Genomic DNA, 24,109 nt, shown 5'->3' with positions numbered 1-24,109 from the left:
GCGCAGGCGCATGCGCCGTCCGGGCCCCGCCCCATGCCACTCCAGCTCCCACCGACGTTCAGGTAGGGGGCAGTGTGCGGGGGAGGGGCGTCGCCTGGGGGCGGGGCTGGAGCGGGAGTCTCAAGTGTTGCGGCTCCTTTGTTGGAGGCCCAACTTCCAATCCAACCGGGAGGAGTTTCTGCGGCTGCCGGTTCAGGGGCGGAGGCAATTGCTGGGTCCGGGAGCAGCACGCTCCCTCTCCTTTCTGTCGCACGAGTCCTGGGGTCTCCGCACCTCTCCAACCCCTGCACTCGGGCCCCCGTCCATTCCCAGCCGGAGTCGGGTGTCCTGCGTAGCTTGAGGACACGGGGCTGGGCAGGTGCCGAGAGCCCGCCGCCTCGCTCCCTCCTCCCCCTTCTTGCCGCTTGGCCCCACCCCGCCTGACCGAGCCAATCGGCGCCGGAAGCGAGGGACCTCCGGGGCCTACGTGTGGCACCCTGCTCCGCTTGCGCCCACGCCTTCTGCTCCAATTGCTTTCCCAACCGAGCGGCAAAGCCGGGGGCGTGTTGCCGGGGCCCTGGGAAGCGGGGCGCATGGGCACTGTGCCTGGAGTCCGTCGCTGCGCCTTCCCGCCCACGGGGCGTCCGGTCACGGTCCCTGAAGCCCCAGCCTGCCAGACCGGAGCCCATACTGACGTCAAGGGTAAAGGCGACGAGAGGCATCTGAGTGGCACAACCAGGACCCCTGCCCCTAGTGGGGCTTACGGTGTGCAACCGTGGGTCCTGAGCAGGGAACTTCCTTCCCCCGCCCCTTGCTTACAGTTCCGCAACTGTCAATAAACAGCCACACCCTACCGTGTGCTAAGCATCAGGAGTTACAGGGCTTGAGGTCAGCTCTGGAAGACTTGAAAGTGAGGTTGTTGGGGGTGGGTGTCTGAGTGTGTGTGTACGTGTGCGTGTGCGTGTGTGTAGAAACTAACCCAGCACCTAGTGCAGTGCCTCTCAACCAGTAAGCCCTAATAAACCTTCGCCGAATGAATGAGAAGGTAGGTGGATGAGGGGGCCGGGCTAGAGAGGGCAGCTCTACTCATCCCAACCCTGCCTCCGCTGAGCGCAAGCCGACAAAAATAATTAGGTTAAGCCTTAAATCACAGCTGGTTTCACGGGCAGGCGGAGAGGGAAGAGCCGGGAATGGCAGCAATCCTGGGGACACAGGGTGCTGGCCTGGCTCACGGACACTGCCTCCCTCTCGGACGCCCTCCAGGCCCCCACAGCTTGGGCGTCAGTAACCTCCTGTTTTCTTGTCTCCCTCAGGACACCGGGTTCCCTAGGAGCCGCCCCAGGCTTAATGATTGTCCAGAAGGTGCCTATAAAGGGAGCCTGGGAGGCTGGGTGGAGGAGGGAGCAGAAAAAGCCCAACTCAGCAGATCTGAGCACTTGAGAGCCTCAATCAGGAGCCGTGGTCAGAGGCTCTGTGTCCCGGCCAGTAGGGCCTGCTCTTTCCCACCATGGCGGCCCGAGGCTATGGCTATTACCGCACCGTGATCTTCTCGGCCATGTTTGGAGGCTACAGCCTGTACTACTTCAACCGCAAGACCTTCTCTTTTGTCATGCCATCGCTGGTGGAGGAGGTCCCTCTGGACAAGGATGACTTGGGTGAGCCCTGGCAGGGCAGAGGCGGGGTGGGCCCAGGAACACAGGACCAGCAGGACAAGTTGGGTGTTTGTGCAGTGTGGTGGGTACAGGCATGTAGTGTGTGTGGAGTGTCTGCACAGCAGATGCCAGGGGACAGTGCACGTGCCGGATGAGGAGGCTCTGAGATCCATGTCTGTGGGCACAGGTAAAGGACTGTGGGTATGGTCTAAGCATGTCTGAGGGCTGCTTATCTGGGGTGTGTGTGTGTGTGTGTGTGTGTGTGCACGCCCGCCTGTGACTAACATGTGTCCCCAGAGGCACTGTGTTAGGGGGATTCTGAGCATGGTTTCTGCATCTGTGTGGGTGCAGGCTAAGACCACAGGGTGAGTGCTGGCCACTGACATTGTGAGCACTAGGAACTGGGGAGTTGGTGCAATGACTCCATGTGGCCTAGCAGGCTACCCTTCAGGAGGAATAAGGTCCCTGACTCCAATTCTAAGCCTTTTGTCCCATGTTCTGAGGTGGGGCAACAGAACTGCCAGAGACCCTGGGTTGGCATCCACGGTGAGGGAGAAATCAAGCATATGAGAATCCCATGGAGGAGGGCTGTCCTGCCCCATGACAGCTGCTGCTGGAACTCTCCAAGAGGCTGAAAAGTCATGGGTCAGCCTGGGGCTAGTGCTGATGAGAGGCGGGAGGAGTAGCCTGGCCCCATGAATGAATGTCAGGATTCCAACACAGGCCCCTCCTATTCCTCTTGGAAGGAACCAGTCTCACCCTGCCAGGCACCTCTACACACCTGACCCCATGCCTTCCTCCACCCTCCTGTGCCTCTGCCCTGGCCCCTAACCCCCCAGGTGTCCTGCTCCCTGCTCCCCTCCCCTGCAGGGCTCATCACCAGCAGCCAGTCGGCAGCCTACGCCATCAGCAAGTTTGTGAGCGGGGTGCTGTCTGACCAGATGAGTGCTCGCTGGCTCTTCTCTTCCGGGCTTCTCCTGGTTGGCCTGGTCAATGTAGTCTTTTCCTGGAGCTCCGCAGTACCTGTCTTTGCTGCTCTCTGGTTCCTCAATGGCCTGGCACAGGGGCTGGGCTGGCCCCCATGTGGCAAGGTCCTGCGGAAGGTGAGTGTCTGCTTCCAAGGAGCTGGTTCAGATTGGCAGAGAGGACACCTAAAGAGCATGTGGGCACTGGCACCTCCACCCCCAGCCAGAGCAGGTTCCTCAGGAGTTCCAGTCCAGCTCCTGTTGCTTGTCAAGATATTTTAGGAGGCTGAACGTGGTGGGATCAGGTGGCAGATGAGGGAACTGGCCCTGCCAAGTAGAAGAGCCCTCTCCCTCATCCCTGTAATGTGAGCTTCTGGGTCTGCCCCACCTGACCCTCACCTTCAACATGGACTGTAGGCTGAGCATCTACTCTGTCCCCCTCTGCCCCACAGTGGTTTGAGCCATCTCAGTTTGGCACTTGGTGGGCCGTCCTATCAACCAGCATGAACCTGGCTGGAGGGCTGGGCCCCATCCTGGCAACCATCCTCGCCCAGAGCTATAGCTGGCGCAGCACGCTGGCCCTGTCTGGGGCACTGTGTGTGGTTGTCTCCTTCCTCTGTCTCCTGCTCATCCACAATGAACCTGCTGATGTTGGACTCCGCAACCTGGACCCCACCCCCTCCAAGGACAAGAAGGGTGAGTACGCACTAACGCCGACCCCTAGGGAACCTTCATTCATCATTCACCTGGCAGACTTTCATGGAGGACTGGCTGTATGCCTGGCCCTGTACTAGCTAATGGATGTCGGGATGGTGATGGAGAGTGGGTGGGAGTAAATAAAACTCCATCCTGAGAGGCAGTTAAGTATCAGACAAGTGGCAGAGCCAACAAATGCTATGACTCATGTTATAGCCTAGTCCTTCCTTACAAGAGCGCCAGAGTTCCCTGTGTGGACAGCATCCTAAGCCTAAGTGGCTTGGGTGCCTTCCTCCATCCCCACTGGTCCTCAGGTTCGCTTTCATTCGTTGAGACTTGCAGTGGAGAGGAGAGGGCAGAACAGTGGGGGTGGGAGACCTTCCTGCTGATCCCTGGCTATGTGGACGGACTCTGCCCCTATGGCTAGCTAATGAGTGGTGGGGGCAGGGCAGCCTGAGCAGAGTCCTGAGGCCTGGCCTGCTCCCACCCCCAGGCTCCCTGAAGGAGGAGAGTACCTTACAGCAGCTGCTGCTGACCCCCTACCTGTGGGTGCTCTCCACTGGCTACCTTGTGGTGTTTGGAGTAAAGACGTGCTGTACTGACTGGGGCCAGTTCTTCCTCATCCAGGAGAGAGGACAGTCAGCCCTCGTGGGTGAGCCGAGTGTTGGGGTGGGGCAGGCCTAGGGAGCAGGAGCCAATGCAGGGGATGGGAAAGTCAGACCCGCTTCCCTTTATCCTTTCTTCTTTCCCTGAGGCCGGGCAGTACTCAGGCAGCTGTGGCCAGTCACCCTTGGGGACCTTGTACCCCTCTGGGTTTCAGTCAGTCTGGGACGATCCCGAGCTGTAACACCCCTCCACCCTTCCTTCCCCTCTTCCCACCACAACCCCCCACTGCAGGTAGCTCCTACATGAGTGCCCTGGAGGTTGGGGGCCTTGTAGGCAGCATCGCAGCTGGCTACCTGTCAGACCGGGCCATGGCCAAGGTGAGTGGGCAGAAGGGACGGGGAGGAGGAGGGTCCCTTTAAATCTTCCCAGCATGACTGGGACAGGCACCAGAGAGGTAGGAGCCCTGGGGCACAGGCAGCTTGGCATATGCTGGTTTAGGCTGGGTGAGGTGGGAATGATTCCAGGCTCCTCTTCTTTGCTGGGGATGTGGAGATGAGGCTCTCGGGGGAAAGGGTTTTAACCGATGTCAAGGAGAGCCAGAATTTCTCTCCGCCTAGCTTCTCCACAGCCCCAGGGAAACTGGGGTTGGGGAAGGACTGGATGCAGCCTGCCCCCACGTGTCCCCAAGCCTGCCCCACGTGGAGGAAGGGATGTTGTGGAGTTTGGCCTCAGAACATAACAAGCAGGTCCCAGGGCTTCCCAGAGCTGCCTTGGGCCAAGAACTGCAATGGGATTGCCAAAGACCTGTCAGCAGAGGTCTGCTGTGTCAGCGTCCGGGGGTGAGGGTTCTCTGCTGCTCCTGGGGCCTGATGTTGCTCGACTGTGTCCACAGGCACGGTTGTCCGTGTACGGGAACCCCCGCCATGGCTTGCTGCTGTTCATGATGGCTGGCATGACAGTGTCCATGTACCTCTTCCGGGTAACCGTGACCAGTGAATCCCCCAAGGTAAATAAGCAGGGACTGGCCCACGTCAGGGACAAGGATGAGAAAGCAAGGGCCACTGACTGTCTCCCTCTCCCTGGGCTTTCTCTGCTTCTGATGCCCTTTTCAGTTGTTTGTACCTCCATTCCCCTCCTCTGTGCTCTGATGCCCCTCCTTGACTCTGGGCCTGGTTTCTTCTCCTCTCTCTGCTCCTCTAGGATGTTGCTTTCTGGACTCTGGCTCTTCACCCTCTCGCTGAGCTCACAGGCTTTACAGAGCATGAGGTGCCCTATCTCTATCTCTGGTTTTCCTCTTAGTGTGTCTCACCTGTGTCCTACCGCCTCTGCCTTGCCCTTAGCCAGTCCAGCTTGCACAAATCCTGAGAAGACAGCAACTCACCTGGAGGGATGGCTCCTGAACCTCCCTCCCCTACCTGCACAGGCCTGTGTTGGCTGAATGTGGCCCCCACTCCTCTAGCTCTGCAGTCAGCTGTGCTGGGAAGTGGTGTGTGTGGGAGTCACTTACTGTCTGCTTTTACTACAATTATTTGTTCCTGGGGCCAAGCATTCCTCTATCCTCTGGCAGGGGTAGGTAGGTAGGAGGCTTTCTCAGACTTTAAATGCTACCCTGCACTGCCCTTGCAGCTCTGGATCCTGGTGTTGGGAGCTGTGTTTGGTTTCTCCTCTTATGGTCCCATTGCCTTGTTCGGAGTTATAGCCAATGAGAGTGCCCCTCCCAACTTGTGTGGCACCTCCCATGCCATTGTGGGACTCATGGCCAATGGTAAGTGATACCCCCACTGATGCCTCGCACACAAGCCAGCTAGGGGCTGGAACAAGCCCAACTGGCTCTATCCTCACAATGACTCAGGCTCTTCCCCTCCCCCTTGACAGTGGGCGGCTTTCTGGCTGGGTTGCCCTTCAGCACCATTGCGAAGCATTACAGCTGGAGCACAGCCTTCTGGGTGGCTGAAGTGATCTGTGCAGCCAGCACAGGTGCCTTCTTCCTTCTACGAAACATCCGCACCAAAATGGGCCAAGTGCCCAAGAAGGCTGAGTGAAGACAGCGCAGGCTCTGGAGCATCCTGTCCCACTTGTGGCCTCTCCCCTCCATGGGCGTGGGGGAAGGGAGGGAGGGGACTATCTGACAAGCACCTTTGACTTTCCCTTTCTGCTCCCTTTCCCTCATCCAAGTGGCGCTGGAAGTTATCAGTGGCTAATGAGGTCCCAGCTTCCCATCTGATCTCTATTTAAAAGACCACCTTTGTTCTTGGACTCCATTAGCTCCCATTTCCTGGCTTTAAAGAGGAAACCCCGTCTCCTGTATCCTTCTGCCACTCTTGGGCCCTGCCCTGTCCCCATCCCACCCCGTCCTCACCTGAGGTGAGGCTCCTCCTGCAGCAGCAGGGCAGCAATGGCCCAGGACTTCTGCCCTGAGGCCTCTCAGCAGGGGGCAACTGCTCCTGCCAATACCTTGGACTCCAGGGGAAGAGGGTCACTCTCACCAATACCCAGGGCACAGTAGGGGGGTATGGATGGGAGAGTAGAAAGACTTGTTATAGAAAATTAAAACTAGATTTGATACTAAACCCTGTCAGTGAGTCATTCTTTCAAAAAGGGTAGTACAGGGACTTCCCTAGTGGCGCAGTGGTTAAGACTCCATGTTCCCAATGCAGGGGGCCCGGGTTCAATCCCTGGCCAAGGAACTAGATCCCACATGCATGCTGCCACTAGAAGTTTGCATGCCACAACTAAGGAGCCCGCCTGCTGCAACTAAGACCCAGCGCAACCGAATAGAGAAATAAATAAATAAAAAGGGGCGGTAATACAAGCCAGAGATAGCTTTTTTTGGGAAATACTCCCTTAATACCTGCTTTTTCCACCCCAGAAGAGAGAGACTTTGTTCCCCTGGAAGGGAAAGCTGAAGTGTAGATGGACTCCTTTAAGCTCATGTCTCTACCGCCTTCAACTTCATACTGCATAATTCAATGAACACTTTGAAGATGAAACTACTGGGTGCCAGGCAGGTTAAGTAATTTGATGGAGGGAGATAACAGTGTAGTCAGAAAGCCTGGGTTCAAACTCAGTCTGCTGGTAACTAGCTTTGAGACTTTGAGGCAGAGAGTTTGTACAACTGCTTGCTGAAGCCCATCTGTAATAGAAACAGAATGTACCCCCTAAGGTAAGGGAGAGGATGGAGATAAAGCAGTAAAACGTGGCTGTAAGCACTTGATAAATATTCCATCATCATTTTCACTATCGTCATCACCACCATACCCACCACCTAGCAAGTCAGGAGCAATTCTGGAACTAGGACCAAGGCTCCTGATTCAAAGTCCCATGTTCATTCGTTCACTTAATGAACATATATTTGTTTTCTTTTCTACTAGAACATAGTATCTCATTTTCCCAGAATTCCCTTATCATTCCTGTCTCCCCTCCTGAGGCTTTTTCCCCAAACCATCAATTAGGATAGCAAACACTGAGATCAAAGGAATGTTTATTATAGCATTTATGGGCCTACCTCCTCCATAAATAATCTGTACAGAGTTGGGAAGTAGGACCATGATAGATACAGGAGGAAAGAGAGCATGGTATTAAGGCTCGGGCATCAGTACATGTCATCAGGCTCAGCAACCTCCCATTTTCAAGTGCACTAACAAATGCCGCTGGGTTCGCCATCGGAGTGGAAACAGCAGGACCCCTGTTGCAGGATCTCTCAAGAATATGCGGGGATTGGGGAGGGGTCCACTGCAGGTTCAGCCTAAGACCCAGGTCCAAAAGTTCCAGCCTTCTCTGCCACCTCCAGGGCTAACTTCAGGTTCTGGTCAAACAGCTCACACCTAGGCCAGACCCAGGAAGCAAAAAAAAGGACAAAGTGTGAGGCCTGGCTCTCTCCCCACCTTGGATGCAGAGGCAGAGGCAGTGGAAACTCTGCTTGAAGAAAGACATAAACCCCAAAGGAAGTCTTTGGTTTCTCCAAAAAATAAATAAGTAAAAGGCTAGTTACTTTTGTTTCATTTAAAAATAACTCTAGGGCTTCCCTGGTGGCGCAGTGGTTGAGAGTCCGCCTGCCGATGAAGGGGACACGGGTTCGTGCCTCGGTTTGGGAAGATCCCACATGCCGCGGAGCGACTGGGCCCCTGAGCCATGGCCGCTGAGCCTGTGCGTCCGGAGCCTGTGCTCCGCAACGGGAGAGGCCACAAGAGTGAGAGGCCCGCATACCGCACAAAAATAAATAAATAAATAAATAACTCTATTACACTTCAAAATGACACTGGGGAAAAGCACACAGGGAGGGGGAACAAGGAGGCTTTGACCAGAATCTGGGAAGTGGGACCACATACCTGATGGGCATTTCCAGGGAGTAAAATGGATTCTTCAGGGCAAAGTCTGAGTAAATCTCATAAATCTTTCGGAGAAGAGAATCTATCCCAGCCTGCCTAGGATCCGCCAGAACCACAAACTTTATCCCTGGAGAGGGACCAGTAATGATTACCAAAGGGTAGAGAATGCAGCCAATAATGCTGCCCTTTGTTTGTACAGCACTTTCATATGCCCACTTAAATTTTATCCTTATTGCTACATAAAGCACGAAAAGCAAGATTTTGAATCTACAGGTGAGAGCAGAGAAGTGAAATGACTTTGTTGCATCACCCAGCTGACGTGAGTGACCAGGCTTTGGGTTCTAGCTCTGTCGCTTACTTCTGGCCTGGGGGCCCCTCAGCAGAAAGTGCCAGGCAAGGAACAAACTCAGGCAGTTTCCAATGATCTGCCTTCAGGGAGTGATGCCATGACACTCACGATGCAAAGGTCATTTCCATTTCACACTCACATTTCATTTTGGAACAACACACCTTCCAAAACGTGTGCAACATGAGATAACACTAAGGTGAGTTTATCTGTGGACAGGATAAACAAGGCTGAGCACGCTCAGCGGCATGGACAAAACTGGCGTCAGATTAAATATTGGCTTTAGATTCACAGAACAAGTAACTGTCTGTGCAGTTGTCCCAGAAAAGGCTCACCAACACTCCCTTGCTTACCAAACCCAACTTGGGTCAATCCCTTCTCCCAACCTGCCCCATCACATCCCCTTGACCTGTCTAGAGGTGCGTACCTGTCAGTGTCTGGAAGCAGTGCAGTTTGAATGTGTCTGTCTCCAGCATCTCAATGCCTGAGCTGCCCTGTTCAGGAGACAGCTGGGAGCCGATTGCGAACAGCCTATGTGCAAAGGAGGCAAAGTTGGGAATGCACCTCATTGCTATAAGGGAGAAGTGCTTCTCGAACTTTTCCGCTGAAATGACCCTTATCTTCTGAAGAGTTCAAGTTACAGCTTGAGATAGTCAGAAGCAGCTGTATGAACTGCCTGGCGGCAGGATCAAAATTTCTTAAAAATTCATTTGAATTCTGCATGTATTTTACATTCATACTTTGCTACAAAACATTGTACATTGAAAACGTTGGGTGAAATTAACACTCTGGGACTATGTGCCACGTTTACTCACCCCGTGACTACGCATATCCAGCACATCTCATACCATAATTGACAGCAAGAAAAGATCTTAAAGATCATTTAGCTCAACTGCCTTACTTTAAAGATGAAGAAACTTAAGACTCAGAAAAGAGAAGGTGACTTAAGCAAACAAAATCACACCACTGCCAGCATTACCTACAGCCTAGCCATACTGGATCAATTCTTTTCATGACACAAGAACTGACGATTTAGAAGGAGAAAGGTAAGCACCGCCGCTCAGGAAGTCTCTGAGCGCAGAACCACATTAATCCAGCCAGTCTATGAGCCAAGTGCAGACCGACAAAATCTAGGAAGGGTTGTGAGACTTACGAGTGGAACATGGAGGCCAGCATGAGCTTCTCATTGGAGGTGAGGCGAGGCCGGCCGAATCGAATGGACACCGGGTAGTTAGAAGGGTTGCCCAGGTACTCCAGCACCTCTTTCCCATCGGCCGTGTACTTGCCGCTCACATCCACACCATTGATGGCCAGCACTGCGTGGCCCACTGCAGAGCCGAGGCTAAGCGTCAACGAAGCCTCAGCTTGGGGATCCCGCCAAGGGGACAATGGACCCGGCCCCAACTCCTCACCCCCGCCGCCCCCCGCCCAGAGACACCTGCCCACAACGGCGGCACCGGGCCCCGCCCTCCGGGCCCGAGCCTAACCCACCCCGGATGCCGTCGCGCTGGCCGAAGGCAACCAGCACACGCTCGTCGTGCAGTTTGAGCAGCAGATCAAGCGGGTAACTGAAAGTTTTCTCAGCCTCGGCCCGTGGCGCGTAGCTGTCCAACTGGTAAATGAGGCCTCCAGCTTTGTTCACCACAAACACACTGAAAATCGCCATTGCTGCCGCTGCGACTGCGGGCCCCGCCCCGGAACCGCAGCACAGGACCTGCCCCCGGCGCCCCGGCCGCGCGTCCCCTCTCGACCACGGAGCGCGGCCCGCTGCGGCGCTTGCGCACTTGGAGCACGCCTGGCTGTCAGTAACGCTGGGAAGTTAGCTGTCGGGATCTAGAAAATTGTTTTCCGTCCCTTTTCCCAGGTTTTTAGTGTCAGGAAACAGCAACGTGTGACTGCCTCACAACTAGCCGCAAAGCGCAAAAAGTAGGGGCAGCCTCGAGTGCCTCCAGCTGCAGGGTGAACTCGCACTGTCCGCAGCCAGTCCCAGGCCCGAGTCAGGCCTGCGCCTCCGGACTTCCTCCGCGCGGTCCCGCCCCTTGCCCCGGAAGCACTGGCTGCAGGCGGAGGTTTCTGGGTTTCTTCGCTAGACGCACTTCCTTTTTGTCCGACATCTTAGCGAGGCGAGGTGGTACCAGTTGCTCTCCTGGCTTCGCTATGGTGAGCTCTGTTCGGGGTGAGCCGGCGTGGTTCTGGGAGCCGGCGATGCCGGCGCGCATTTGGGGCGGCATCGGAGGAGGGCTCCCAGAACTGCCGGGCCGCGTGTCGAGGCGGGCGGGCTATTGCTTCCCCCATGTGCTCCGGCAGTGGAGTCTGGGCGGGGGTCGGGGTGGGGTGGGGCGCAGGGGTAGGGGGAGCGTGGGGCGCAGGGGTAGGGGGAACGTGGGGCTGCCTTGAGACCTGGCCGCATTCCCGCTTTTCTTCTGTAGCCGCCCAAGGATGACAAGAAGAAGAAAGATGCCGGAAAGTCGGCCAAGAAAGACAAAGACCCAGTGAACAAATCTGGGGGCAAGGCCAAAAAGAAGGTAGGAGTGAATCGCTTGAACGTTGAGGGAGGCTGCGGGCACCCGTCCCTTATCGATATATTAAGTGACATCTAGCAGATGGCCTGTAAGGTTGTGGGGTCTAGAGTCAGGTTATTACAGCTTATGCTTTTATCACCATTTTGTCTTTTCATCATTTGGAGAATGGGGTGATATATGATGTTTGGAAGTTAAACAGATGTGTACAGAGCATTTATTTTTGAAACGCAGCACATAGTGTTATTTTAATTGGTTCCGTGGGGCTCAGTCAGTATCCGAAAGTTTCAGTAATAGGTTTTTCCCCTGCAACCAGATGTGTCTTTGATGCCTTTAACGACAACCAGGGTCTCTCTTTACTTTGAATTCTGGCTTTCTAATTATTTGAATCTTAATTTGCAGAGTTTCTACAAATTCTGCATTTCATAGATCTCTGCAGGCCAAGGAATAGAGCCACTCTCTCAGTGTAGCGGTACAACCAAGTAACAATTCTTTGAGGCAGGTTATTGCAGAGGAGGGAAAAACTGGAGCACTGATTTTTTATTTTTCTCTTTTTTTGGTGAGTAGAAGTGGTCCAAAGGCAAAGTTCGGGACAAGCTCAATAACCTAGTCTTGTTTGACAAAGCAACATATGACAAACTCTGTAAAGAAGTTCCCAACTATAAGCTTATAACTCCAGCTGTTGTCTCTGAGAGACTGAAGATTCGTGGCTCCCTGGCCAGGGCAGCCCTGCAGGAGCTGCTTAGTAAAGGTGAGAGGGGTGTGTTGTACTGATTTGTATGATTTTGCACCTTAAATTGGCCTGACCGTGCTAGCCATCTTAAATGCAATAGGTGGTTGTTAGTAATGTAATTCTAACATGTTACCTAGGTTATTGGTTAGTGCCCAATAATGGAAACAGTGATTTGCAAGTTATAGTAAAGTGCTGTGAAGGTGGCCGTCCCAAGAGCAGGTGGTGAGTCCCTTGTTTTAAAAGGGTAAGTCAAATTAGATTATAACCAAGAAATGTAGGCATGCCTTCTAAACTCATGCTTAAATTCAGCATTTCTCTTTTGGGATGGGATATAAAACAAATACTTCTAGTGTCTTATTAAGTATTTCATAGTACTATTGTGTGAAAATTTTATGCTTTCTTTCTAGGACTTATTAAACTGGTTTCAAAGCACAGAGCTCAAGTAATTTACACCAGAAATACCAAGGGTGGAGATGCTCCAGCTGCAGGTGAAGATGCATGAACAGGTGAGCAAGAACCCAGGGGTTCATGGTGTAGGAAGTATGCATCCCTTCACAAGCCTCTATAGTTCTGATTCTTGAATTTCTTTTTTTTTACAGGTCCCACCAGCTGTATATTTTGAAAAATAAAACTTTATTAAATCAAATAAGTGGGCATGTCTTTTTTCCCAAGGAAGGCAGTTACAAAGGGTAATAGTAGGTATCGGCTTGTTGATTTGGCTTTGAGCATTATGGTGGTTGAAAATGTATTAGGAAACCATTAACTTTTCTTTTTATGTGACTGCTGTTTGTTTCTTGCTGCGGCTTCAGTTTTGAATTGATGCCTGAAAGGAAATGAAGGGTTAGCAGGACGAAGGGTGAGATCTCCAAGGGGGAGTGGGTTGGGGTCCTGACACTGGGCCCATACCTGGATTGCCAGCGGCGTCCATTATTCCAGACCCGGCCAAAAGAGGGCAGCCAGCCTGCACTGGTACTGGAGTTATGATCAAAATTGGCCCCAACTCTGTCTGGTGGGAGTTTCTTCAATTTCTGTTTTTCCTCTACAATAAGCAGTTTTATTTGAGTAGGAAGACTTAAAGAACCCATCCCCATTTCTGAATTAGTTAACTTACTTTCTTTGAGAAACTCTTCATAGGAGGGTCCTATTTGTTGGTTCCCAAAGCTACAGTCCTCATCTTGGACCATCCAGGGAGGTGTGGCACCTGGAAAAGGAAAACCCTTTAAGCAGAAATGAAAGCACTTAAAAAAAGTTGTTTTTAACCTTCAGGCTATTGTGGAACATAGCTAGCTATAAGTTCCTACTTAATTGAAAACTATAAATGTTCGTAAACAAAATCCAGGAATTCTGGACCATGGGAAGTTGAGGGGCCTAGGCTAACTTAAAAGGTGCTGATACTTAATCGCTGTACTGAGGCATGACTGACAAAAAACAAACTACACACGTTTCAAGTGTACAATTTGAAATGTTTGGGGTGAAATCACCACCATGTATCCTGGTGACCCTTCAAAATATTTTCTAGCACACCTCCCTTATACCCCTTTTCCCAGGCAACCACTGACGTGCTTTCTGTTGCTATAGGTTAGTTTGCATTTTCTGTAATTTTGCATAAATGGAATATATTATGTACCCTTGTGTACCTTTTAGCATAGTTGCTTCGAGGTTTTTGTTTTACACGTGTTTTCAATCGTTCCTTCTTTGTTATTATTTTTTGAAGTGTTCATTTGCTGAGGCACATTGGGATTTGTTTTTTCAGCTTTTATTAAAGAAACTGCCAAAGTGTTTTCCAAAGTAGTTATGCCATTTTGCCTTCCCACCAGCAGTGTATGAGAGTTCTTGCATATATAAATGGTCAGTCTTTAGCCTTTTTTAATTTTTTGGTCATGCCACGTGGCATGTGGTACTGTTCCCTGACCAGGGATTGAACCCCTGTTCCCTGTATTGAGAGTGCGGAGTCTTAACCACTGGACCGCCAGGGAAGTCCTAGTTTTAGCCATTTTGATGAGCATCTTTTTATATGCCTTTATTCAGTGTTGAGAAGTTTTCATATATTGAGAATACACATCCTTCATCAGATGCTGCTTTACTTTGGAAAAACGTAATTTATTATGCTAAAGTTTGTAATCTTCCGTTTTTCAAGCAAAGTATTTTTTCCCTTAGTTGAAATACAAGGAGACGAGTGGCTGTAGCGTGGCTAACGCCATGGTGGGCACTGGGTATAGAGACTTCTCTGGCCCTCAATTGCAACGAGTTTTATTTTTAAAATTTATTTTATTGACGTATAGTTGATTTACAATGTTGTGTTAATTTCTGCTATACAGCAGAGTGACTCAGTTATATATGTATTCTTTATCATATTCTTCCCCATAATAGTTTATCACAGGATATTAAATATAGGTCCCTCTGCTATACAGTAGGACCTTGTTTAGTTTATACTCTTTATTTTCACTATTAAGTGTATTATTTCAAAAAACACTTTAACGCACACTCATAGTGGTTGAACAAAAACCCTTATAAGAATTACCATGTCTGATACCTTCTAACTTTAAAGCACCTTAGATCTGAAAGTTAAAAAAAAAAAAATCCGGTAAACAGGTGAACGTACATCTGTTACTTTGCTGAGTTACTCAGACGCATTTGACATAGGTGTCTTTCATACCCTTCTACCAGTGAAAGGCCTAGAACTCAGGTGTGTCTCAAAGATCCCAAGTTCACTGACAATACTGTATCTTAATCAACTTTATTCTTTAAAAAAAAAAAAAAAAAAAGCTTCTTACAGTTTGAGAAACATTGCCGTGGGTCTTACCTGAGTGGATGTTACCAATTCCTAGTGTATCCTGTAGTTGGAAATGGGGGGAAAAATCATAAGAAAGCCAAGAGATGATAGGATACTCATAGCCTAGAGGAAGAAATTTTACAGGAGGTGGAGGGAACCACTGCCATGATGCTAGTTCTGCACTGGGTTGATGTTAAATCTTACAGAGCACAGCAAATCACTGAAAGACAGTCTTGCCCTCACCAGACTCAAGGTCTTAGTAGCAGATATGTCCAAAAATAAGTGCCTACTAGATGGTAGGTAAACGAAACCCTTTTTTACAGAGCATACATACTACTGGGAAAGAGAAGTATGAATTACACAAATTACATTCACAGCTTTTTACATGGGGCTACATTTATAACAGTTTTCCATGAAAAAGTGACATTCAAGCTAAGAGCTAAAGGAAGGTGAGGGTTAAGTAGATGATGAGGGAAGGAAAGCATACCATTTAAGACTGGCAATTACATGTTCAAAAGCAAGGAGCACAGCACAGCTGGAGGATAGAATGTAAGATAGCAGGTGATGCGATTATTTTTTGTTGTGTATGGGACAAGACTGCAGTAGTAGGAATTGTTCCAAGGTGGAAGAGAGACCAGCTTGTATTCAGGAGATAAAATAGATAAGACATACTCATTGAGGGAATGTGAAAAATGAAAGAAAGGAGGGGATAAGAATCTTTATCTACAGTTAATGGAAACACAGGAGTGGTAGGGGTTAGCTTCAGGTACCTGCGGGGTATCTATAAATGTCCCGTATTGAGCTGGAAATGTGGATTCTGCACAGGATGAGATTTAGGAGTTGGTACTTCTATGTGGCAATTGGGGCAGTGTGTGGATAAGATCACCATAGAGGGTGAGGAAGAAGTCTAAAAACGTGATACTATGGGACAGGGCAGCAAGAGGGAAAAGCCTGCTAAGACAGGAATGGCCAGAATACACAGAAAAGCCAGGAGAGATGGGTGTCCTGGGAACTGAGGGGGCATTGGCCCTTTCCCAACTTTCGTATCCACTGTGCCTGATGGCCAATGAATGTCCCTTTCCCAACTTTCGTATCCATTGTACCTGATGGCCAATGAATGTCAGAGGTTGTCCTGTCTCCATCCAGTCAAGCTCTGGGGCTGGTGGCAGGTCCACATATGAGGGCTGCTGTGAGGTGGAGGCTACTTGGCTGAAAAAGACAAACAGGAGCCAGGCTGGCAGACAAGGTCCTTGAGCCATGAGGATAGCAAAGATGAGATTTGTTCCCTTTTCCCAGCCAAAGTTACAGAATGTTCTAAGAGATGTCAGAACTCCCAATAAGAGGTTTCCTAACAATCTTACCTGTTTGTCCCTTTCCAGCTTCCAGGTGCCGAAGAGCCCTCTTCTGGGTCTGGCACTGTCTGAGGCTGAGTTTGATTCAGGAAAAATAAATGTGTCTAGGATGCTTAAGAATTTGCCTAGGCCATGCTCCCACCCTCCAGAAGTAAACAAATTGACATATTGAGGGTACTGCCCATATCTTGCAAACTTCCCTCCCTCCTTCCCTCCCTCCCTCCCTCCCTCCTCCCTCCCAGCCTGGCCCACATCATCTCCACTGACAAAGGCCTGCCCCCTGGTGGGCAGGTAAGGGAATTCAAGCCGAGCAGATAAAGCATGGAGTCCATGAATTCTCAGAAGAAGAGCTGGTAGGTGAAATGTTGGACCTGGGAGAAGCGGGAATCAGTGGATTTGGATACTGCTCTGGTTCCTCCGAGGGAAACCAACCTCTAAGACAGACCGAACCACCTCCTGCCGGCTGTGCTCCACCTCACGGATCTGAGCTGCCATCTGTGGGAGAGAGGCTGCTTAGATAGGTACAAAATGGTGGGGGGGCTGGGTCCTTCAGAGGCCTTTCCTTTAACTCACCTCTTTAATCACTTCATCCTCTTTTTCCTCATAGGAATCCAGACTTTTCACCATGGACTTCTTGAATCTAAAAAGAAAAAGGGCAAGTCCCGGCCAGTTGTGCAAAGATCCTCAGTAGATCAGTTTTCTCTGAATTTTGAGTAGTGTCAAACTCCCAGAAACAAAATAGTACAATGAACACCCATGTACCTCTCCCCCAGATTCACTGTTAACATTTTGCCATACTGGCTCCAGTTCGCTTATAAACACATTTCCTTTCTGCCAAGAACATGAGACTTAATTCTAAATTTTTCAGCATACATCTCCTGGGAACAGGAACAGCCTATGAAACCATTACCATACTTAAGAAAATTAGTTTCCCTTTCTTGATGTCCAAATTGTCCCATATTTAGGACAATATATTTGCAGTTGTTTTTATCCTGCAATACGAAGGTATCCGAATAACTTCAATGCTGCTATCAACAATAAGACTACTAAGCAAAGCTCAAGATTTCTTTGCAGTTCATTAGTCCTCAGAAAACCTTCTAAGGGTGTACAGTCAGATTTTTGTGTTCAAATGTTACCTGAATTCTTATTTCGTCATTGTTATCAGTTGATATATAATTAATATAACTCTCTTTGCCTAATTTTATTATTTTTTGAAAATACAACTAAAGGACATTTGTTTTTCACTAAGACTTTGTCTTGAGGACATAACTAAACCGCGTCACCACCCCCCACCCCGATCTGAAGAAGGGTTTAGTACAGTGAATGTTATAAAGCAGATACGAACAGTTTGAAGGACTGGAACCAACAGTAACTGACAAAAACCAACTTCCATCTAAATCATCATAAAAATGTTTTAAGTTAAAAAAAGCGGGGGGGGGAGAAGGGGGCAAAAGGGGTTTCAGATTGAACAAGATCCTCACATTTCATCTAATACATTCAACCCTGGCTAGTGTATACGAAAATGGAAACCGGATTACTATAATACAAAACTTCTACTACAGCACTCTGTACACACCTGTGTTCCAAACCCACCCCCATCCCCCTAATGCTTCCAAACTCAACTATTTCCCAGCCTGTTGACGAAGGAGCACATAGATCTTCTCTTTAATCCAGTCTTTGTTATAAGGCTGGTATGTCTGGGTATCAGCTCGGTAAACAAGGCAGCTGAGGTCTTCCAGGTCATCAATAAAATCAAATAACTGATACCATACGTGATGGGCTGTTGGGATTCACTCTCTTCAGATGTTCTTCATACACTATACAAACACTTTCCATGCATTCATTCACAGATTCATAGTCAGCATAAGTTCTGCCTTCTGGCCTCTTGGTAGGCTGTACCAGCAAAATGGTGTGAGACATGGCGCCAAACTTGCTGCAGCCGCTGCCGACTACTCTGCCGACTCCACCTCCGCACACGAGCTTATAGCCTTTTTGCCTAATTTTAATATGTAAAACATTTATGTAGGGGAATGGCTGCACGTATCCTTACAGGCAAAGCCTTGAACTGCAGCTTATCAGTTTTGGCTGAAGGTCTGCGTGATCCTCCTGGAACACAAGAGGACAGGAGGCCTGAAAGGAACTGCTAGGAGGCCATCTCCCACTCGTCTCCCTATCTCTCATGGGAAACCATAATGAAACAGTTTCTCATCAACTCCCAGTTCTGATGGGGTATGGGACTTTGTGCTCTCAGATTTGAGCTGTAGACATAAAACACGTAGCTGCAGTCTAGACTTGGCTCCCCAGCAAAAGTATCGCACAGCTCACACTGCAGTCACCCAGCCCTATTTGTATCAGTATGGTCCTTTCTGGTGTGTTGGACAACCTGGGAAGCTGGCACTTTGTGCTTACTCTTTTCACTGCCTATGTAACAAACTGCCTGAACCTAAAAGTAGCTCACTGTGGGACTTTCCTGGTGGTCCAGTGGTTAAGAATCCCCTTTCCGATGCAGGGGACTTGGGTTTGATCCCTGGTCGGGGAACTAAGATCCCACATGCTGCAGGGCAACTGAGTCCACACGCTGCAACTACTGAGCCCACACGTGCCACAACTAGAGAGCCCACGTGCTCTGGAGCCTGCGCGCACCAGAACTAGAAGCCTGCATGCTGCAATGAAGATGCTGCATGCCGGAACTAAGACCCGATGCAGCCAAATAAAAAGACTAATATTTAAAAATAATGATTAGGGCTTCCCTGGTGGTGCAGTGGTTAAGAATCCACCTGCTGACGCAGGGGACACGGGTTTGAGCCCTGGTCTGGGAAGATCCCACATGCCGCGGAGCACCTAAGCCTGTGCGCCACAACTACTGAGCCTGTGCTCTAGAGCCTGCGAGCCACAGCTACTGAAGCCTGCACACCTAGAGCCTGTGCTCTGCAACAAGAGAAGCCACTACAATGAGAAGCCCGCACGCGCACCGCAATGAACAGTAGCCCCCACTTGCTGCAACTAGAGAAAGCCCACACGCAGCAACAAAGACCAGACGCAGCCAAAAATAAATAAATTTATTTATTTAGAAAAAGATTAAAAAGGGCTTCCCTGGTGGCGCAGAGGTTGAGAGTCTGCCTGCCGATGCAGGGGACGCGGGTTTGTGCCCCAGTCCGGAAAGATCCCACATGCCGCGGAGCGGCTAAGCCCGTGAGCCATGGCCGCTGAACCTGCGCGTCTGGAGCCTGTGCTCCGCAACGGGAGGGGCCACAACAGTGAGAGGCCCGCGTACCGCAAAAAAAAAAAAAAAAAAAAAAAAAGATTAAAAAAATAATAAAAGTGGCTCATTGTATCTTTACTGGTCAAATCAGTCAGGCTTGGCCTTGTCTTGTCTTGTGTGAGCTTGAAATTTATAAAGCTCAAAAGTCAAACTATATTTAAATAAAAAGTTCAAAGAGTCCATCCTCATAATTCTCAATTATAACCTATGCTGCTCAACTATCCTTTATTCACCCACCAAAAACCATATGGAGCTGAGCCAGGGTGTGAGGAGTGAGTGGCCTCAGTTTCTTATCTCCTCCCAGTCTGAACCACAGATTTTAAAGCAAGGTGGTGGGATCTAGGCATTTCTTATTTCCTCATTATTCTCCACATTGGGTAGAAAGAAGTAACAAACACCATGTGTTTTCTTAACTTTGGCCTCGGGATCCCCTTGGGTTCCACACTCCACAATCTCAATATGGTCCCAATAAAAGTGATGATGTGAGGCTGCCTGAGTCCTCTTCCTGAGGCAGTCAGGGCTCATTCCCTCTGTGCTGTCCAGCTTCCTGCACTCCGGTTTCTTGAGGCCCTCCGAGGCCAGTTAAAACAGAGTCTAAAACTATTAAAAGTGGGCACTGGGTGAGCACCAGTTTCTTGCACACTATAAAAAGCATCTTCTGCTCCTAAAGAACCTTAGTAGTTTCTGTGTCATACATTTAAGTAGTTGATTATGGTCAGCTTTAATTACACACTATTCTCTATTTGCTAAATACATTGTAAATCCCCCCCCCCGCAACTAGATTATAAACCTTTCAAGGACTCTGTCATATTTCTTTTGTGTCCAATATGGTGCCTAGGATAATGAGTGCTACAAAGACAATGGTTACTAATGAAGTCCTTACTAAACTTCCCAAGCAGTAGAGGAAGCTCCAGTACCTGACGCAGGCCCAGAGAATCCACACTCCGCTACTCCATCATGTGAAGTAGTGACTTACCGTGCATAATCCTGGGGGGAGATCAAAAACTTCTCTTTCATCTGGAACTCAGCCTTGTTCTCCCACCAGAATCTGTTGGTTGCTTTCTTGTGCTCTGGACTGAGAATGGAAAGGACAAGTACTCTCAATGATAGATTGCAGAATATTACACAGATATCTAGGCATTAGATAAATAATGCAAACTGACATCTGGGTTTCTGTCTCTGGGCAAGGCTGAGAGAAAAACACTGATAGTAGTCTCTTCAAGATCTCCAGTCTCCCCCTTCCAATAAAAATGTGAGAATCTGAGAGGAAGTGATGGGAGGGAAACTTGATTGAGCCAGCTGCCCAGCTGACTTTCCCAGCTAGACCACCACCACCACTGGGACCATGGCAGCCGTAAGCCCGCTACCCTCAAGGCTGGCAATGCCTACAAGATGACTCCATCAAATCACAAAAGCGTTCTTCCTTTCACCCACCCTAAACCCTCCCTCCCACAAATGTACACGACTGTTGTATGCGGCTCCCGGCCCGGCGCTCACCTGGCCAGATGCTCCAGCAGACCCCCATGCAGCACGGTCAGGTTTCCGTGGCTCAGGTGTTTCCTCACCTCACAGCCGCAGCACAGGCACCAGCAGCACCGCTCGTGCTCGGGCACGTAACGCTCCACCTGAGCGGTGCGGACGGCCTTGCGGGCGGCCTCCACCTGCCGCGGAAAGGGTACCAAGGGGAAGAGGCTAAGTAGGACCCCAGCGGGACCCCCAGATCCCACCCCCTCGGGCCCTCACAGCCCCGCCCGCATTCCCGCCCCGTCCTATCCAGGGTTTCCTCCAGCCTCCCGTCCGCACCTGAGGCAGAAGCCGCTCCAAAGCCACCTTCAGTTGCCGCTGGTGCTTGCGACTGTAGACGTGTCCGCGGCCGCAGAAGAAGGTCTGGCGGCAAACAGGGCACCGTTCCGCCGGCGCCATCTACCCAGGACTGGGGATCTGCGACGCGCAGCCGCTCCTTCGCCGTCCGGTGACCTCTGACCCCTCAGGGGCGGGGCGAACCCAGCGGCCCCAGCGGCCCCCGCGGCCCCCAGCGGCCGGCAGGCGCCACTGCAAGTCCTACTACGGTTGCGCGGGTTTTTCTCCGGGAACCCTCATTGCGCACAAACCCAGCTTGTCGCCAGTACCGCCAAATGCAGTCTGGCTGGAAAAGGTGAGGGGAAGGAGCGCACGCAACAGTTAGGGGGGACCGCGCACGTATCTGGTCACTGACAAGGACCCGTAGAGACAATTTAACAAATCGTAACTAGTATTTATAGGGTGCTCAGTGGGGGTCCAGAGCTTTACCTTAACTACCTCAGGTAATCTTCACAATAACCCTGTGTGGTGTCCTGTTATTACTGGCATTTTACAAGCGGGAAACTGAGGCGTGAAGGAGGAGGTAAGTTTGTGGAAGGTTACACAGGTATAAAGCGGCAGAGGCATTGCCAGCAGGCTGTAGGGAACACAAGCTGAAGGCCTAATCTAAGACCTGATACCGCTCATACCCCACAGGGGTGATCTGAACGTTGCTCCTGTAAAGCTGTAAACGGAAAGCTATAAAGGGTGCAGAGTCATTGCTGAGGGTTAGCAGACGTGTTTAATCTGTAAACGTGCTAAACTAGTGGAACTTTATTCTCTACAAGCCACTTCTCCCAGAGTCAACAGCCTTCCTGTCTGTCCTGCTCCCTTAGCACCTAAGGTGAATTGCTCCTTCCCAGGGCTGAAATCCCCAGACTGTGATCTCCACCCTAGAACTCCCTCCAAAAAGCCTGGGGCCTGGCCCACACCTTAACTTATTGGATGTGCAAACGGAGCTGGCACAGAGTCCCTGGCTTCCCTTACATTTGTTACCTGTATTGGTGCATTAACCTGGATGCGTTACAATGTCTGTGGGCATATCCAGTCAGCTCTACATAATTCAGACCCAGAAAGTAGCCAGACTCCCCTTCAGATCTTGACTTCCTGATGGAGCTTCCCTTTAGACTCAGGCCTTTGCCAGATGTGATCCATTTTGATGACCTTGCAGTTCTCAGTTCCTTGACCTCTCATCACTCCCCTGGCAGGGGTAATCCTGGACCTTGTCCACCAAAAATTGCTCCTTCTCTGAATTCAAACTCTGAAGTTCTACTCTGACCATCGTCTTCCATCCTCCCATGTGGACTTACCTTCCATCTGGTCTTTAACCGCAGGGAGACCTCCATTCCTGAATATGAGTACTCTTATCCATTCACTTGGAAAATTATTCATCATCTGCCAGCTACTAAATGCTTTGCTTTAGGCCAGGTTTAAAAATTTAAAAACCTTTTGGGGCTTCCCTGGTGGCGCAGTGGTTGAGAGTCCGCCTGCCGATGCAGGGGACACGGGTTCGTGCCCCGGTCCGGGAAGATCCCACATGCCGCGGAGCGGCTGGGCCCATGAGCCATGGCCGCTGAGCCTGCGGGTCCAGAGCCTGTGCTCCGCAACGGGAGAGGCCACAACAGTGAGAGGCCCGCGTACCGAAAAAAAAAAAAAAAAAAATTTAAAAACCTTTAAAGTGTGGCCTCCAAGTCAGCAGCATCAGCATCTGGGAGCTTGTTAGAAATGCAAATTCTTGGGCCCCACCCCAGACCTACTGAATAGGAAACTCCGGAGTGGGTCCCAGCACTCTGTGGTTGAATGAGCCCTTCAGGTGATTCTGATGCTCAGTCAAGTTTGAGAATCGCTGGTCTAGGTCTTAGGTCCTCTTGACTTCGCTTTACCCACTGGATCCCAGGAATACTTCCACCACACTCTCATGGCAACATATTACTTCACTTGACCTACCAAGACCTCTCATTCCGTCACACCCTAGTCATCCCATCTGTTTCCGTCATTTGTCCCAAAGCTGCTATTACCATCTGCTTAAACTCCTAACTTTTCAGCCCTCTGCAATTTGGCTTTTGAAACTGTTTCCCTAAAGTCTTCCATTACTGAGTATTCATTCAGCTGCCATCTGAACTAGACTGTGTGAATGGAACTCAATTTCTTCCTCTTCAGGTCATCCCCTGTTTTCATCCTCCCAGTGAATGATACCACTAAACTAAAGCCTGGAGTTTTGGGGTAAGTTATCTTTTTTTTTTTTTTTAATTTTTATTTATTTATTTATGGCTATGTTGGGTCTTCGTTTCTGTGTGCAGGCTTTCTCTAGTTGCGGCAAGCAGGGGCTACTCTTTGCTGCGGTGTGCGGGCTTCTCATTGCGGTGGCTTCTCTTGTTGCGGAGCATGGGCTCTAGGTGCACGGGCTTCACTAATTGTGGCTCATGGGCTCTAGAGTGCAGGCTCAGTAGTTGTGGCGCATGGGCTTTGTTGCTCCGCGGCCTGTGGGATCTCCCGGACCAGGGAAGGACTTGAATCGGTGTCCCCTGCATTGTCAGGCAGATTCTTAACCACTGCGCCACCAGGGAAGTCCCTGCGGTAAGTTATCTTTGATTCTCCCTTTCACTTAATCCCCACATCCACCCTGTGCAAGCTGTCTTACTGGGTTTCTGAGATGTCTAAAATCTGTTCTCCACCTTTTATACTCATAGACCATACCTTATTTCAATTCCCTACCTTTCTTGCTTAGATTCATGTAAAATCTTTCTGACTGGTTTCCAAGTGTCTGGTGTATTTCAGCTCCATTTATCCTCCACACGCTGGTCTTAAGGTAGTCTCTAAAATGACTTTCCTGATTAATGTCTCTAAGTTGCCTTCAGGAAATATCTAAATTTCGCAACATGAATTTTACACTAAGTTTCCTAACCTCCTTTTCAGTCTTGTGTCCCACATTCCACCCCTCCCCCCGCCACCCTCCTCCAGGCAATATTCCTGCAGTTCTGTTGCTCCTATGCACTTTAGCATCTCCAGCCCTTGGTCCCCTCTGCCTAGAATTTACTTCTTTCCAGCTCTGCCTGATA

General features: G+C 50.1%; 4 protein-coding genes and 1 pseudogene across 10 annotated transcripts; 2 read left to right on the top strand and 3 right to left on the bottom strand.

The window, feature by feature from the left end:
- SLC37A4 (solute carrier family 37 member 4) lies at positions 1-6,468 on the top strand. Of its 6 annotated transcripts, none has more exons than XM_060104819.1 (9): positions 1-62; positions 1,293-1,634; positions 2,502-2,734; positions 3,049-3,292; positions 3,786-3,944; positions 4,190-4,275; positions 4,791-4,904; positions 5,525-5,663; positions 5,774-6,468. In XM_060104819.1, exons 2-9 carry the CDS (start codon positions 1,487-1,489, stop codon positions 5,938-5,940), a joined length of 1,290 nt encoding a protein of 429 aa, XP_059960802.1. In that variant the 5' UTR covers positions 1-62; positions 1,293-1,486; the 3' UTR covers positions 5,941-6,468. The 6 variants fall into 6 exon arrangements, with proteins under 6 accessions (XP_059960802.1, XP_059960807.1, XP_059960805.1 ...); XM_060104824.1 differs by having other exon boundaries at positions 7-62; positions 1,293-1,341; XM_060104822.1 differs by lacking the exon at positions 1-62 and adding an exon at positions 198-681 and having other exon boundaries at positions 1,293-1,341.
- An 894-nt stretch (positions 6,469-7,362) lies between these two features.
- TRAPPC4 (trafficking protein particle complex subunit 4) lies at positions 7,363-10,585 on the bottom strand. Its single transcript, XM_060103673.1, has 5 exons — positions 10,064-10,585; positions 9,726-9,900; positions 9,000-9,103; positions 8,227-8,353; positions 7,363-7,722 (listed from the first exon to the last, which is right to left on the bottom strand). Exons 1-5 carry the CDS (start codon positions 10,236-10,238, stop codon positions 7,644-7,646), a joined length of 660 nt encoding a protein of 219 aa, XP_059959656.1. The 5' UTR covers positions 10,239-10,585; the 3' UTR covers positions 7,363-7,643.
- On the top strand, positions 10,456-12,473 carry RPS25 (ribosomal protein S25). The gene is made up of 5 exons (XM_060103674.1): positions 10,456-10,732; positions 11,002-11,097; positions 11,659-11,842; positions 12,232-12,330; positions 12,424-12,473. The coding sequence occupies exons 1-4, from the start codon at positions 10,730-10,732 to the stop codon at positions 12,324-12,326; spliced, it is 378 nt and encodes a 125-aa protein (XP_059959657.1). The 5' UTR covers positions 10,456-10,729; the 3' UTR covers positions 12,327-12,330; positions 12,424-12,473.
- A 1-nt stretch (position 12,474) lies between these two features.
- CENATAC (centrosomal AT-AC splicing factor) lies at positions 12,475-21,150 on the bottom strand. 2 transcript variants are annotated; one of them, XM_060103672.1, is made up of 11 exons: positions 21,015-21,150; positions 20,709-20,872; positions 20,188-20,286; positions 16,523-16,589; positions 16,382-16,444; positions 15,959-16,023; positions 15,701-15,806; positions 14,628-14,658; positions 12,936-13,025; positions 12,731-12,863; positions 12,486-12,647 (listed from the first exon to the last, which is right to left on the bottom strand). In XM_060103672.1, exons 1-11 carry the CDS (start codon positions 21,132-21,134, stop codon positions 12,584-12,586), a joined length of 1,002 nt encoding a protein of 333 aa, XP_059959655.1. In that variant the 5' UTR covers positions 21,135-21,150; the 3' UTR covers positions 12,486-12,583. The 2 variants fall into 2 exon arrangements, with proteins under 2 accessions (XP_059959654.1, XP_059959655.1); XM_060103671.1 differs by having other exon boundaries at positions 12,475-13,025; positions 15,701-16,023; positions 16,354-16,444.
- LOC132493308 (enhancer of rudimentary homolog) lies at positions 17,435-17,989 on the bottom strand (annotated as a pseudogene).
- Positions 21,151-24,109: the final 2,959 nt, after the last annotated feature.

Source organism: Mesoplodon densirostris, chromosome 7 (assembly GCF_025265405.1).
Source record: "Mesoplodon densirostris isolate mMesDen1 chromosome 7, mMesDen1 primary haplotype, whole genome shotgun sequence".
In the NCBI taxonomy this organism is placed as follows: Eukaryota; Metazoa; Chordata; class Mammalia; order Artiodactyla; family Ziphiidae; genus Mesoplodon; species Mesoplodon densirostris.
This window is presented reverse-complemented; position numbering and strand designations above follow the sequence as displayed.